This window comes from Drosophila simulans, chromosome 2L, assembly GCF_016746395.2.
Source record: "Drosophila simulans strain w501 chromosome 2L, Prin_Dsim_3.1, whole genome shotgun sequence".
Taxonomy (NCBI): Eukaryota; Metazoa; Arthropoda; class Insecta; order Diptera; family Drosophilidae; genus Drosophila; species Drosophila simulans.
In genome coordinates, this window is record NC_052520.2 from 3,776,662 (window position 1) to 3,792,933 (window position 16,272).

General features: G+C 43.1%; 1 protein-coding gene across 3 annotated transcripts; it reads left to right on the plus strand.

Annotated features, from left to right (window-relative positions):
- The first annotated feature begins 261 nt into the window (after positions 1–261).
- On the plus strand, positions 262–15,861 carry LOC6730918 (protein bark beetle). Of its 3 annotated transcripts, none has more exons than XM_016179514.3 (13): positions 263–458; positions 3,711–4,318; positions 5,741–5,919; positions 5,980–10,033; positions 10,093–12,298; positions 12,357–12,568; positions 12,634–12,989; positions 13,045–13,170; positions 13,362–13,385; positions 13,444–13,541; positions 13,605–13,975; positions 14,030–14,254; positions 14,357–15,861. In XM_016179514.3, the coding sequence occupies exons 2-13, from the start codon at positions 3,836–3,838 to the stop codon at positions 15,392–15,394; spliced, it is 9,372 nt and encodes a 3,123-aa protein (XP_016023365.1). In that variant the 5' UTR covers positions 263–458; positions 3,711–3,835; the 3' UTR covers positions 15,395–15,861. The 3 variants fall into 3 exon arrangements, with proteins under 3 accessions (XP_016023367.1, XP_016023365.1, XP_044778264.1); XM_044922329.1 differs by lacking the exon at positions 263–458 and adding an exon at positions 3,128–3,205; XM_016179516.3 differs by lacking the exon at positions 13,362–13,385 and having other exon boundaries at positions 262–458.
- Positions 15,862–16,272: the final 411 nt, after the last annotated feature.

The window sequence follows — 16,272 nt, forward strand, 5'->3', positions numbered from 1 at the left end:
CAAATAATTATAGCTTTAAGCCAGTTGTTTATCCCCATTTGCGTGTGACTTTCTGCACGAAATAGTGTGCAGCTCGAACCCGAAGCTTTGGCCACTGCATGGGCCACATTTAGCATTTCGGCCAAGGCAACTGAGATATTTCAGAGACAGTAACGCTGCTCACCCGCTCCAAAAGCCGAAAGCTTCGGGTCTTTGGGGCCAGATGGGTTTACCTGGCCACTTTGAATGACGGCTCCTCTCTTGTGAACTCAGTGCGCTCTGTGTCGCTCATCGTTCAGTTTATTCAGTTTTTCAGCTTTGCGACGGCACTCAGTTCGGTTCAGAAGGTGTTCGCTGTTGGACGTGTGCGCTTGATCGGGGAAAAACAACGCTTGGCCGCAGTAACTTATTGATCTCAACGGTGCTTTGTTGTTTCTTCTCTTGGCTGTCACGTATACGTACAGTCGGTTCTTCAGAGTGTGAGTGATCGCTGGCTGACCGCGCCTTAAATGCAATAAGCGTCGCTTCCGAAAAGCTAAAAGATCGTAATTCAAACGCCCCATATAATAGCTCAAGATATAAAACCGCATATCTGTGATAAAATAGTGTCTAAATGGATAGTTTTCAAGAAAACTCCGAGTGAAAAGCCAAAGCTTTTGGCCAAAAAGTGAGGTTGTGTTGGTGGCACTACCAAAAAAAGTATTACCAAACACACCAATACTGTGAAACGCCGAGTGGAGTACACAAAGAAAACATACAAGACGCGCATTAAATGATGGCTTAAAAGTAATAGGATTCTGGAGCAAAAGAATCAAATATACGAGTGTGTTCCACTTAAAAATAGGTGGTCTATGTGCAAATTCAATGGCATTTAGTGCAATGAAAAATGAAGTTAAGATTCTTTCAAAAAAAGATTTGTGATACATGATTTGTTGAAATACTTAAGGGGATCTAAGAAGATTTTACCACTTTAAAGGTGGCCAATATGGTTTTTTAGATTTCTCTATATAGAGTTCTGACTGGAAAGAAAATCAGCGGAGTATAAAGATTGATTCGAAAATTCTGTTAGCTCTGTTGCTCTGTTTCTTACCATTTCTGCACGCTTTCTTGGCAACAACTAATTGCCCCATCTACGGCAGTTTTTAGTTTTATTTTTCCTTTTTTTTTGCGTTGGTTTGTGGCCAATAAACTGCAACTGCAACTTTTAAGTTGATGCGTTCAGCGAGCCGCAACGTTGGTTGCACTTGTTTAATGCCGCTTTGCTCCCTTTGCTCCCTTTTATCCCCTCACCGTAGACAGGTTGTCCCCTACACACTAGTTCCTCTCGGAGTTCCTCTGTTACTTCCGTTCCGCATTAGTCATTCGACTGGCAATTGAATATAGAAGCCGATGACGCGTTGCCATTCTGGTTACAACAGGTTGGCTATAAAAACGTGAAAAAAGGCGAATTAAAAGAACATTTTCGCATACGTAAGAGGAAGTGGGGCATTATCAATCATTTGGTGTAGATAAGGAAAGTCCAAACAAAGACTACAGACATTCCCGGTGCATTATAAAATCCCATAGATAACATTTAATAACAAAGCAACAGGTTTTTAAGACTGAAGGAAACAGGATAGTTTTTTTTTCCAAAATACTTGTGTATTTTTTAGTATTATTGGTTATGGGAATGCAAGCTTGCTGGTCAAGCTTATTAACGTATAGCATCATCATGAGAGATACTCGTACGATAGAGAGATACTTTACGTGTGTGGGTAGTCTTAGTCATGCAACGATCATTGAAGCCGGCAAGTGACTAACAAATTCTACATGTTTGGGTACATCATAAATAATTGGTCAATAACGAGACCTCAAATGAGCATAAAATTGTTTAGGCAATTGGCATTATTCTAACAACATTAGTTCAGAGGGTTGTTGAACTCTTCGGTAGAACGGAAACTAAATTAAATTGCTGTAAAATTGGCCGAAAAACAGCTGCACAGCGGGAAATCCCTTTCACGGCACCGAACCATTCAGAGAAAGCTCAATAAAACTAGAAAACGGCTGGGGAATTGAATTTCACAGATTTAGAATGTACTCTGATTAAAAACAAACCTTTTGAATAATATTTTACTTTTTTCAACGATACATAACTTTTTTTAGTGAATAATCTTTTTGCAGTCAACTTATTCTCACTCTTATCTAATCATTTAATGCAATAAATTAGAGCGAAACTTTTTCAAGAACTTGAACTGTAACAGAATGAAATACTTTTGCTGCGTATCGAGGTTAATGCCATTTTAGTGATAGGCCCACTTTTAGTGCGTTCACTTAACTTATGAGAGGCGCAGAATGACAAAGCGCAGACCAAACCGAACTAAAGTTAATAAACCCATTAAGCGGCAGACAATAAACTTTTGAATGCACTTCAAATGCAGTCACGGCAACCACAAAAACAACATTCAGCGTTGCAGTTGAGTCACATCCATCGACCGTCATATACCAGATACAAGATACAATCCACACACGCACCGTTGCCCCTGCTTCCTCCCCCTATCCTCAAAAACCCCGCCCCATAAAGCTGCTTTGCATATTCGATAAATTTAAAATGTTGGTTATCAAGAATGTTGGGGGTGCACAGAAGAAAACGTTCTTTGAATTCTTAGACTTTATTATGAACAACATATTTTGACTGCTTATAATTACAATTCCAACTTCATATTATATTATTTATAAAAAAGTTACGTTGTCAGGTTTTTAATGATCCTCAGTTAGTATATTTTCTCGCAGTGCAAAGTGAGGGTGGGGGAAAGTTTTGGTAAAGTCTATAAGTCGAAGGTGGAAATGCTTTCTTCTTTCTTCTTACTACGCACACGTAACCGAAGGAAAATAAAAGAAAACTTGGTGAAAAACACGAACTTGCGGTGCGTGCGTCGCTCTCACTCCCTCTCTCACTCTCTCTCCACATTTACAGTTATTTTACTAAAGTGGGGGAATTCCAACAACAACTCCCCAATATTTAACATATTGTTGTTTGCTTGTCTCATTTCTTTTGTTATTGTTGTTCATCGGCCGCTCTCTTTTCCTCAGCCATTCTTTGAATCACTCTATCTCGCTCTGTCTGTGGGTAATACAATGTACTAAACCCGCTCGGTTTTTCAGTCGTTGCTAACGGTTCTTTGCGTACGGACGTGTTTATATGGGAAAATTGGAAAAAGTCAAAACAGAAAAATCTAAAAGCTGATATGTATGTGTATGTGTGTGCGTTGTGGTAGAAGTTCTGTTGTTGTTTTCTGACGCGTTTTTTGGGCCCGTTCTCTTGTTGGCTTATCACAAAGTTTTGTTAACAATGAAGCCAACCAAAATTCTCATGTTTCTATTGGGAAATCTCGAGATATTCAAGATTTGGGTGTTGAAAAAGCAACAATAGTTGATAAATAACAGAAAAGTGCATTGAAAACAATTAAAACTGTTGAAAGGGTTTACCCCTTTTTTCCAAAACAAGGCCAACAAGTGAAACTACAACACTGTCTAAAAAATAAAGCTAAAAAATGAAATAAAAGTGTTTTTAAGGCGTTAAAATATTAATAAATACATTTAAATTCTTTCAAGTGAATAAGAAATGTGCTTCAAACAAAATTTTTTTAATTTATATTATTTTGTAAAATACATGTAACGTGAAAAACTCGAAATTTTTAACCAAACATAAAACTATTAATATCTAAATTAATTAAACCTTTTCCTCCAAACAGCTGTTAAATAATCACGAAACTGCCATGGCGAATGTGTAATAAAAACCGTTAGTGAAGTAATTAATTGAAAGCAGAGATAAACCAAATTTAACGACAACGAAAAGTGATACGAAAACGATGCACAAATGAAGCTGCAACATCATAAAACCAACAGCCAGCGAAAAAGTAAACGCCACAGGGATCCAAAATGGGGCAGCATATGTTTATGGCTGCTCGTAACGCTGGCTTTTTCGACCCACTTGGCTTGGAGCCAAGAAAGTCGGCAAACGGAGGACTCCAAAGAGGTGGAACTGCTGCAGGATAATGACATCGAGTTCGCCAGTCTCGATGGCGCCACCCAACTTTTGCCAGCTACCCGACATTCCGGCGCAGACGTCACCGTGGCGCCACAAGGTTCCACCCCATCGATGACGTCATCTGCGTCGTACACCGAGCTGCAAGGCGGCGAAATCCTCAGCGACCGAATCCTGCGGCGCAGCGAGAGTCCTTACTTGGCACGCGACGATATCGAGGTCCTGCGTGGAGCCCGTTTGACCATCGAACCGGGTGTTACCATCGAATTCGTCCCCACCAAAGGACTCAAAATCAACGGCGTCCTGCAGGCGGTGGTAAGTCCGGAAAATCCTAATGGGGAAAATTCATTGTGGCACATTCGGAAAAGCTGGCAGTAACTTGAGCATGATTGACGGGGAGAAACCCTAGAAACTTAACTTGGGAAATCCTATTAAATGCAGCAGTTTGTACATGAAATATATATATCCAAATATGCTCTATATGTCCTTTTAGTAACTTGAGCCTGATTCACTAAGGGTGAAACTCAATTAGAGGGTATGAAATTAGCTTAGGAAATGGCACTAATAATAGCCCTAATGAAATCATAATATTATGATGAGCTTGGGAAACGACAAACAATATTCGTAATGAAATCTCTCATGGCAATAATGATAAGCACAAATTATAGCCAGTTTTTAATGCCACAACTAAAACAATTAAAAATAAATAATTATTTGAAATCCATTAAGGCAAATAGTTCGATTAATATAGAGTAATTTCGTGGTCTGAAGTAATTTTTCGGCCTACACCTGTTGGATATTTGCGAATGATTAAGCGGCACCTGTTGCTATCAGCCGTTGAGGGTGCCCTATGAGTAATCTTACTAACTGATAAGCTCCACACAAAAGCTTCGTACCGAAGTTCCCTCATTGTTGACTTTATAGCAATGATAAGATTACAATTGTCTGATTTACACATCGTTGAGAAGGGGAGATAACGCATTTCATATGGAATGCACATCCACATGGATGCCATAACAGAGTATGTGGTAGGTTAGGACCTGCTCCATCTTTAACCCCATAATTGGGTCAGCCAAGTTCAGTTGACTTCCTCTCAATTATGACGCGCACTTTACATGTTCCGCTCTGTTCTTAGCTTTTGTAGTCACTTAATCAGCGGTCAGGGGGTCACCGAGGGTTAATTAGATTTAAGTGAATGTCGGAGTGGCATAATTGACAATACCACAGACCGAAAGGGAAATGATTAAATTAGCTTTGTCAAACTCTTAAGCCAGTTCTAAGCTCTCGAAATTTTACACTTTTTTTTGGAATATGCAAAACATAAGTTAGTCATGGTCTCACAAGGGTTAAGAGGTCACACCGCCTTGCTGTTAATTAAATAAAACTGCTTTGCGGCAGTGGGCGACTCTTCGTTTGGAGATCTTCGTTGCATAGGTGTTAATTGATGCCCCAATTGCCTCGAAAATAACAAATACTATGTATTTTTCATGTCGATTTTCATTGGCAAACGAAGGCCAAGTGGCGAGAAGATATCATAATTGAAAACGAAAATAATTGCATGCTACGTGAGGAAAACAAAGTTGAAGTGAAATTCAACCATAAGAAACGCAGAAATTATAATTAAGAAATATTTTCTTTTTGAAATCTATATTCTCTTGGATGTTAATGAACCGCTTTGTGAATTAAGCAATCAGCTATGCATTTTTAATTAGTATTACATTTTATTATACCTTTTAGGGCACACCAACCTCCAGAATTGTGTTGAGATCCCAGAGCAACACGGCCAACTACAAACTGGAGCTGCCCGATGACCAAGAGAAGGGCATCCGACTAGTGGATGGACCCACTCCAGTGGAGGGCAGACTGCAGCTTTTCCACAAGGGTGCATGGCGATCGGTTTGCTCCAATTCCAGAAAGTGAGTAAAGCTAAATGCCGAGAATCACTCTCTTATTTATTTTATGTTTTCCTTGAACAGTTGGACATTGGCGGATTATGGAGTGGCTTGTAAGCAGCTGGGCTACAGAGGCGGCAGATTCTGGAATTGGGTGGAGCGAACGCCAGGATATTATCCCCGTCTCCTGTACGAGCAGCCCAAGTGCAAAGGTGGCGAAGGAAGTCTTCAGGATTGCGCTTGGACCTCCCGACAAATGGGAGCTGGTGCGTGTGATTATCACAATGATTTGGGAATTCAATGTCTGCCTGTTCATTCCGAAACTTTGGGCCATTGGCGAGGCATATACTTCGATAATGCGCCATCCACAAAGGCTCTGGGCAGGGATAATATCGTTTATGCGGCGCAATCGGAGTCACGTCTGAAATATGTGGACATCATAAGGGCAGGAAGTGGCAAAGGATTCAGTGCCAAGTCGGCGGTGGAAGTCCAAGGATTACCTCCACAAATGGAGCACGTGGTGATCAGTCACTCGGCCTACACGGGATTCAATAGCACACGTCCCTGGGCAGGATTCCAGCTACAAAATGTCACCGTGAGGAAATGCAATGGCATTGGAGTCTTCGTCAATTCGAGTCAAGGCGCAGTGCAATTGGATGGATGCTCCATCGTGGATAACGCTGGAGATGGTATCAAATATGTGGGACACGATTTGAGGGGTACGGAAAGGAAGGATCGTGCCAGCATATATGACTTTTGCACTCTGCCCACAACGTCGGGGCAAACTTATCCCATTTCGCTGTCCTTCACGCAGAAATATTACTCAGGATCTAGCAAGGAGTGTGGCAAGTACTTCTTCACACGACCAGGATATCTACTTACCCTCCATTTCGAGAACTTTGTCCTGATGCAAAACGAAACTGCCACAGTGGAAATTTACGATGGAGCCTCGACAAACGATCGTCTGCTGTTCGAATGGAAGGCCAGGAATTTTACGAGGCCCCAAAGTGTCACCTCAACGAGGGAGAAAATGTTTGTGAGGATACGAGCGGATGCCAGGCAGGAGCTAAATGGTTTCTTCCGGATGACGTCCGGCGACTCGGTGGCCTACGATCTTAAGGTATCGCAATCCACGGTGGAGGATAATGGAGGTCGTGGTGTTGCCATCGACAATATAAGATCCAAGCTGCATGTGCACAGTAGCTCCGTTTCCGGAAACGGCCATGTGGCAGGAGTCCATGTGACGAGTGGAGCTGGAGACGTGAACATAACCAGCTCCAACATAAGCTTCAACAATGGCGCTGGCGTTAACATCACCTATTACGGTGGCAATCGAAACATCTCCAGATCGGCCTTGACTGCCAACAAGGGATATGGCGTAGCCACTTGGCTGAATCACACATCGGACGTAAATCGAATGGAGTACATACCCTTTAACCAAACCAGCGTGGTTGAATACTCGCAAATCGGCGGTAACCTGGAGACTGGAGTTTTCCACGGCAACTTCTGTCGTCCCATTTGGGTGAACGTCACGGGAAACAGCTTCAACGGTAGTCAACAAAATGATATATTCATTGAATCCTGCTACCAAGCCACTGCCAATGGACGACCCAACATGCAACTTCAGCTAGGACATAATCAGTTTAAATACTCCCAGGCGAACTCCATATATCTGAGCCCAGCTTTGAATCTTCAAGGACGCATCGAATACAATATGTTCCGCTTTGGTTCCTATGGTTGTTTGTTCATCAACAACGACTACATATATCCGGAGTTTAATTATTTCCCGGTCAAGCTGATCATACAGAGTAACTACTTCATGAGAAACAGCGGAGTCCATGTGGTTTCCCTGGGCCTATCGCCCTACAGCAGAGCTGAAGTACAGTATATACTCTTCACGAGAAACTTTGTGAGAGGTAACAATATTACGGAGGCTTTTGGTCCTCTAATCGCAGGATCAGAGGGCAGTGATGGTGCTGGACGACTTAATCCGCGATCCCGAGTGGCAGCGCCCGTTGTCGTGGGATCAAGTAATGTTGACATATTCCGGAACATCCTGCACAATCTGGATTCCATGTATGAAATTGGCTCACAACTCACTGATCAAAGTAAGATCATCAACGCCACTTGCAATTGGCTGGGTCACACGGATGAGAACAAGATATACGCTCGTCTCTTCCATCGCAACGATCGCTATAATCTGGCAAAAATAAACTATCTACCATACCTGTTGCACAGCTCCAATCCAGGTTCCACTGCCATGATTACGGTTTCCACTGTGGTTCCCCGATTTTTCCACGAGGGAAGCGATGTCATTGGTGGCGAAGTGGATGGCCAGGATATGGTTCCAGCTGGAACGTATACCGTAACCAAGGACATCAATATCAGACCTGGTGGTAAGCTCATACTCCAACCCGGTACCACTCTCAAATTCGAACCCAGTGTGGGAATGATGGTGGCAGGAAAATTGGAAGCCAGAGGACGCAGACCCGATGATATACTCTTCACTTTGAAGCGGGAAACAATTATGGGCGAATCAAATGACACGGAAACCATCGATTTGGATAGCGAAACCGAGGCCATAGATATGGAAACGGAAGTAATACCCGCGGATGGTGTACCTCGAGTTCCAGTTCGCCTGGTCGGAGGAGCGGGTGCCAATGAGGGTAGACTTCAGGTATACCTAAAGGGACGATGGGGCACAGTATGTGATTATGGCTGGAATGTGCTGAATGCAGCTCTGGTTTGCCACCAATTGGGCTACTCCCTGAACCCCCAGGATTGGAGACTACTTCGCTCGCAATTACCGAATGCTGGCACTTCCGAGGACATTTTGATGGCCAATGTCAGGTGTACACTTCAGGATCGAGACGTGACCAAGTGCCGGGCTGAATACGAGTTCGAAAACACCTGTAGCCATGAAAACGATGTGGGTCTCAGGTGCTATGAGGGTGCCTGGGCTGGTGTTCGTTTCAGTATGTTGGCCGAAAGGGCGGATCTACAGTATCTAACTGTGGAAAAGGCCGGACTTTTCGATTATACCACCAATGCCTTTAAGCCCGCAGTTCAGATGGATCATGCGCGTCACAATCTGGAAAACGTAAGAATCGTGAACAATCTGCAAGACGGTTTGGGTATTATATACGCCGACATATATGCTGGCAAGTCAGTGAACAACATCAAAAACTCGGAGTTCTCTGGCAATAAGGGAAGTGGAATTAGTCTAAAACAACTGGACTTCAGGGTCTCAGGATCCATTATCAAGGACAACAAAGGCAGTGGTGTTTCTCATGATGCCGTGATATCAGCATTGGATCAAAAAGAAATCGGGGGATGGTTTAACATGGCCACAGATTTCAATTCCTTCGATACAGATTACGATCCTTACCTCTTGCCCCACGAAATAAGCAATATCGACTTGGGAACCTTCGAACACAAGTACATAAGAACTGAAGAGCTACTGGGACAAAACATCAATCGCAAAATAGTGGTTCAATGTCCGGCAGGCTATGTCATCGGAATACAGCTCTTGAATCCCATACACAATCTGTCCACAGAGAGCATAAACATCCTGAATGCCAGGACAGAGAATATTAGAAGTGATCTGTGGCAAGTTAAGCGAGACTTAAACGTATTCCCAGTAACCAGCAGCAGTTATGGCATTATAATCTACTACGAAAGCGGCCTGCAGGCCTTGGGAGGAGCTGTTTTGATGCTGAGCACAGTCACAGCTCCAGTGCAAAACATAAGGAATCGCATTGTCAGCGGTGCTGTGCCCACTCTAACCATTCGATCAACGAAGATACAAAAGAATTTGAGGGGTATTACGGGCATATACTACAATCGCTACATAGGCGACAATGGGGAGTATTATTTGAGGAAAGCCAACGAATCAATTAAGCTCATCAACTCTGAGCTCAGCTACAATGAACGAGAAGCTATACTTATAAGGTCACCATTCTGGGATGTGATATCGAGTAACTTATCAGAGGTTACACTTCATGTCAATGGTTCGCTAATCACTCAAAATGGACTTGGAATACGACAAATGTCGAAGGATCTGCGCTCGTCGAACAACCTGTTCCATTACGTCATACAGGATACTACATTTGAGCAGAATACTCATGGAGGTTTTCAGGTAATATATAAATTGATCTATTTTCTTTTCTAGCTAACCTTTCTTTTTTTCCTTTTCAGGTGTCTTTGCCATACGTGTGGCAATACAACGAAAACTTCACCCATTCGATTTATTTCGGCAACAGCACCTGGCAAAGAAATCGCGACTTCCGCATTTCCGTTTCCGGTCACTATACGGTCTTCAATATAACCTCCAATGTCTTTAGAGAGAACATCTGCCCTGGAGCTCTGATATCTCTAGATGGAATGGAAAAGCGACTTCGTTTCGACAACAATCGTTTTGAGTCGAATAACGCCAAGTTTGTGCTGCTTTTCAAGGCAGATTCCCTAAGTGAAATCATTGGACAAGTACCTGCCAGCATCGAATTCAACAGCTTCAAAGGAAATAATATTGTTACCATGACGGCAAACTACAGGAATCATTACATGAAAGTGGCCAGAAGGATACGGAAACAACACAAAATACCCACCGCAGTGATTCGACTGGATGGAGTCCAGAATGTGCGACTATATCGCAATCTGATAGCCGAAAATGAAATGGACTATAATTTGGTGGCCGGTGTGAGATCGGCCAGATTGAATAACTACTTTGAGGCAAGAGAAAACTGGTGGGGCACCAAGGATACCGCATTTATAGAGGCTAAGATTTTCGACTTTGACAACTGGAACGACCATGCGGATGTCATATATCAGCCATTCCTGATCGAAGACAGCTACGATGCCAGTGTTTCTGTGGTTGTACCCTTCAATCAAGATCAAGAGATAGATTTGAGCACCTATAGAGGTGGTAGAGTGTATAAGGACTTGTTATTGACGAAACAGAGTACCCCCTACTATATATCCTCTGATATTACGGTTATGCCCGGCAAAACTTTGACTATAAACCATGGCGTCACCATGGAATTTGAACCGAACGTGGGAATATTGGTTTTGGGTACACTAGTGGCCATTGGATACAGGGAATCACCTATCGTGATGAGGCCCTTTAGAAATGCCACCAGGGAATCTCTGATCGATGTTCAGCCCAAGAAACGGGCTCTGGAGGATATGAGTGCTCCGCTCACCGAATTCGATTCCATAAGACTGTGCACCAGTGCCAACAACTGCACAGGAGATGCCGACGGATTGTTCGGATTGAATGAGGGCTTTTTGGAGTACTTCAATCACACCACTCTTCAGTGGGTTCCAATTTGTGACAGCAGATTCACGGAGCGGAATGCCCAAGTTGTTTGTCGCGAACTGGGCTATGATCCTCTGAATGTTTACTATGGTCATGATCGCAGGATAGAGTTCCACACGAACTCACTGACGCGAATTTGGTCATGGGTGCAACCATTGGAGTGTCGAGGTGACGAGGAGAGAATGGAGGATTGTGCAGAGCGATTGAATGGTCAACTTTATGGACATCGCCACGAATGCCGTTGGGACGATGTATTCGTCTTTGTCAGCTGCAATGGCATTGCTGACGATGAAGTTTATTGGGGTGGCATAAGATTCGCCAACTCCAAGTTCGAGGAAATCCAGTATGAACATCGTTTGCACAACACTAGGTCACATGCGCGGTTGCCACTGAGGGACAGTCAGTTGGAGTTCGTCAGGATCGAGCAGGCAGGCATACTGCACAATCACAAAGCCGCTGCCATTCAAGCCATTCACAAGAACCCATCCATAACCTCGGTGAGCATAGAAAACTCGGCTAATCATGGCATAAACATGATTGCACCCAGTGGTAAACTGAATTTGAATCACCTCAACATTAACAATACTTTGGGAACCGGAATTAGCATTGTTTCGCTGAGCGGCGAGGGCCGTGATAGCGATGAATCTAGTTTTACGCCCTTGAAGAAGTTGGATCTCCCATATAAGCTCTTCTCGCTTGTGGACATTTGCGATCCCCAAAAGGTGCTGACCATCGAAGAACGCATGCTGATCTACTACAAATATGACAACAATCCAGTGAACTGTGTGAAGATCTTCACCTCCGCTTTTCGAGCTAAGCCAATCGGTTTCAGATTGCTGCAATCCAATTTGTTCAATCACTCCAAGTTGTATGGCAGAACCGATTTTATCAAGTTGTACGACGGTGATATCTACAATGTGACTGCCACCTATTTGGGTAAAATCGAATCTGATACGGATAATCAAAGATCGTTCTTTAAGACCAAGGGCCCAACGATGAGTCTCCAGTTGGTGGCCAGTGGTGCTCCCGAAACACATGGTTTTATCGCCGAGGTCGTCACTGTGCCCATTTCCACTTTGGGTCAATGTAAGCTACTTGAGTGATCCCAAATATATATTTATTTTAATCGTGCAATACTCCACAGATCGCGATGCCTTGCACAATATCACAGATACTCATATCTCAGGTGCGATCAAAGGAGCGGTTACCTACTCTTCCGCCGGTGAGGTCACGCCCACCTTGACTTTAATTGGCAATCGGATAGAAAAGAATTGCCGACAATTGTATGGCAATTTCTCCACCTGCGCTTCAGCTCTGAATTTGGATGTGCAGAACATGAATTCGTTGTATTTTATGGTAAGGTCTATAAGAAACATTACTATCCAATTCAAAGACTACAACTTTCTTAATCTCATTCTCAGAACAACCTGGTAACAGAAAATCAAGGTGGTCTCCGGATTAGAGCTGATTCTCGAGGTTCAGCCACCTCACTTCGTGGCTTTGTTCATCACAATCTCTTCATGAGGAATCGCAATCGTCCAGCTCTGTTCGTCGAAGGCAGACAATCCTCGCCGTACCAGGAAGTGGAGCTTTATCGCAACTACTTTGCCCAGAATATGGCTGGCTATGAGGATGTGATAAGATTGTGCCAAGTGGTATCCAACTTTAGCTATAACTATGTGCACAGCAATGTGGGAGGAAGAATCATGGAGGTTTCTGGCTTCGAAAAGGTGCGATTGCAGATCTATCAGACAACGGCTCACAATGGTTTCTACAGGTGGGTCACAATCTTTGTTTGACCTCTGTGCTCGTTATTAAAATATTATTTTTAGGAATTTTGCTACCAACTGGATGACCAGGGCAACAATTGTGGCCGGAACGGCGGGCCAGCAATATGTGGATAATATTTTCGAGAACCACGAAAACGACTATGAGCTGCTCACAGTCAACAATTCCATGTAATTAATTTTATTCTCGTTTAAAATACTAAATGAAAAAATCCTACTTTTTTATAACTTTATGATTATAATTTGTAAACTGTTCCAATTTCGCTGTGCCTATTCTACTAGTCTTTTAATGGAAATCTAATTTCTAATTTCATTTTTTTCTATTCATTCCATTTCATTTTCTACAATTTTCCTACCTGTAGTTTGAGTTTTGACTATGAAAACAGGTAAGATATATATAACTATTTTGTAAAGTGGCCATTAATACTAAATTTCCTTAACTAGGACCTTTGAAACCTGGAGCTCTAAGATCGACGCTCGTCACAATTATTGGAGCTATAATAATAGCATCTCCGTTCAGTCTCGTATTAGAGATAAGTCAGGTGAGCAAGTACTTAAATCCATAGATTAAATACAACTCTATAGCTTTCTGTAATTCCCAACAGATGATCCTATGCTACTGGAGGTCTTAGCCGTTCCCTTCCAAATGAACAATGAGACAATACTGGATGGTAAATGTCCTCCAGGTTGGGCACTCGTCCATGACACCTGCTTCATCTACGTGGGAGCTCCCATGACTTTCCACGAAGCTCGAGACTTCTGTCGCTCGGAGAACTCCACAATGCCCTTCCTACGCACCGATAAGACTACGCTATGGAAGTACTTGCAGAGCCAGATGCGACACCTGAAATATCCGGATAAGGTTTGGATTCAGGACTATAATCACATAGATCGCTGCACGAGCTTTGTGTTTGGGGAAATCGAAATCGAGGATTGCAACAAGGAGCGCGGTTTCATTTGCGAATCGGATCCCAGGGTAAAAAAAACTTAAGAAATACTAGAATATTGGTTAGTAACTGTCTTCTTTCAGGTTATCATTGATCCTCTATCCTGGCGAGCGGACATCTTTGCCATCAGTATTATCTCAGCCTTTGTCCTTGCCATTATATTGCTGATCCTGGTGGCCTTCTGTTGGTTCGCTAAATCAAAACATCGACACACCCAACGACTCCAGAGAAGAAACAGCATTCGCCAAAGTCTGCGCAGCTTGAACAGCATCGATCCACAGGGTTCCCTTCGCAGAAGACCCAATTATGTATGATTTGCTCTTGATTTTATTATGAATTAATTTTTATTTGATTGCTTTCCTTATTTTTATTCAATTTTATGTTAACCATTTTGGTTCTTCGCTAATCAGAATATGTCCAGCAATGGAACATTGTCCAAGGGTCAGGACTACAAGCAGATGGTGGCCAATGGTTCCATAGATTCCATGGACAAAAGTGTGTTGAGCTCGGAAGCTGGCAGCTTTGAGGGCTATGAACAGAAGCCCCACTACAATGAGTACGTGAATCAGAATGCCCTGAGACCAGCACAGCCTGCACAGGATCATCAGAGTCACAAGGTGGCCACCATTTCCAAGGCGAGTGGCCATAGGGCGAGAGCCGCTGCAGCTGCAGCTGCGGCCTTGGAGCCCGACGCCTTTGAGTTGAGCTACCGCAACGAAGGATTCCGGGATAACTCCACCTACGGTGGTAACACGCGAGCCAATTCCATTAGTACCAGTGTGGCAGAGGACACGCCAATCATACATCACACAGATCAGGAGATCGATGAGGGTGGTTCCGATTACTATGGAAATGCGAGCACCTTGCCACTTCGAACCGAGGGAGGCACTCCGGCTGGAAGGCGTGGCCAACCCGGTTTGGCCTTTCTTAGCGAACTCAAACAGAACCTGCCCGAGTACCAAAGAAGCTCGCACAGCAGTTTCATGCCCCACCGAAGCAGCGGCGACTCCCTGCCCTTTGATCAAAAGCTAGATCAATTCAACTACTCCACAGAGTCTTCACTGTACCGCCCAGCGCCTGCGGTTCCCAGTAGTCAGCAGGCCACACCGGCGGACATGCGACGTCCGGACTCGTACTATACTGCCGTCAGGAGTAGCAAAGCTCCAGTATCACATTACCGGACACCGAGGCCACTGGCACAGCCACCGGCCGCACCAAATGTGGCGCCCTCGGGTGGACCGGCGCAACGGCGTCCCAAGACGGTTTACCAAACCGCATCCGAGGAGTCGTCCCCAACGACACCGTCACCACTGACCAATCAGTACCACCGCTCCAAGTCGGAGGCTCTGCTCGAAACAGATTTCGATGGAGACGGAGGATCGGCTGGTCTGCAGCCACTGCAAACAAACGGACGAAGTCACAGTCAGCCCCTGGAAACGGCCATGTGAAGTGCCGTCATCAAATCCATACTCTAATTTAACACTCACTTTACACATTAACCCTTTACGGAACTGACTAAATACTAGGACAAATTTGTATTTTATTTATAGAGTAAGAGTTGCTACTTGAATTAGTATTTGTTTGTAAGCCTAGCGTTTTGGATGAAACAGAATAATTTGATTTTTCTTTTCTTTTGCAAATATTTTTGTCAGTTTCGTTTAGGATAACAACCACCACAGCTTCTTAGCTTTTAGTTTGCCCTTAAAAATTTTAGTATATTTTTTAAAATCGAGATTACGATTGAGAGAGACCAAGAGAGACGAACACGCCCGCCCGTTGTTTTTTTTGTGGTAAACTTAAATCATTCCATCCATTAACTTTAAGTCTATTATTAACTATTGCCGAAACGAATTAGTTCTAAGTTGTTGTACATACACAGAAAAATAAAACAAAATTTAAATAGAAACCATTAAAATCGGGTTGTTTTTCTTTAAAAAAAAACACTTGGAAGCACTTTAATCACTGATTCAATAAATTTGAATTATTCTCCGATCCGTAGAAATTTAGCTAATACATGGACCAATTAGCAACGGTTTGAGTCTTCGATAAATGTACAACACAGAAATGTAGAAACAATTTTACCTGATAACAGTTATCTGCCATCTCTGATTAAAATAATTTATAATTTATTTACACCTTACTTATTGCACTCTCTTAATTGCATTGCTCTTGTAAGGTACCAATCAACAGCAATATAATTAAAAGTTATTACATTTCGATCATATTAGATTCAAAGTGACGTGTCTCAATTTGGATTTGGCATTGAGAACTTAATAGTTCTATCTTAAAGAATGTTCATTGGGTAAGCTCTTTATGCAAGGCACGC

Coding starts and splice junctions, on each gene's coding strand:
- LOC6730918 (XM_016179514.3), top strand. CDS start 3,836: ATGAAGCTGCAACATCATAAAACCAACAGCCAGCGAAAAAGTAAACGC. Junction 4,319..5,740: donor ACGGCGTCCTGCAGGCGGTG/GTAAGTCCGGAA, acceptor TATACCTTTTAG/GGCACACCAACCTCCAGAAT. Junction 12,990..13,044: donor GCTCACAATGGTTTCTACAG/GTGGGTCACAAT, acceptor TATTATTTTTAG/GAATTTTGCTACCAACTGGA.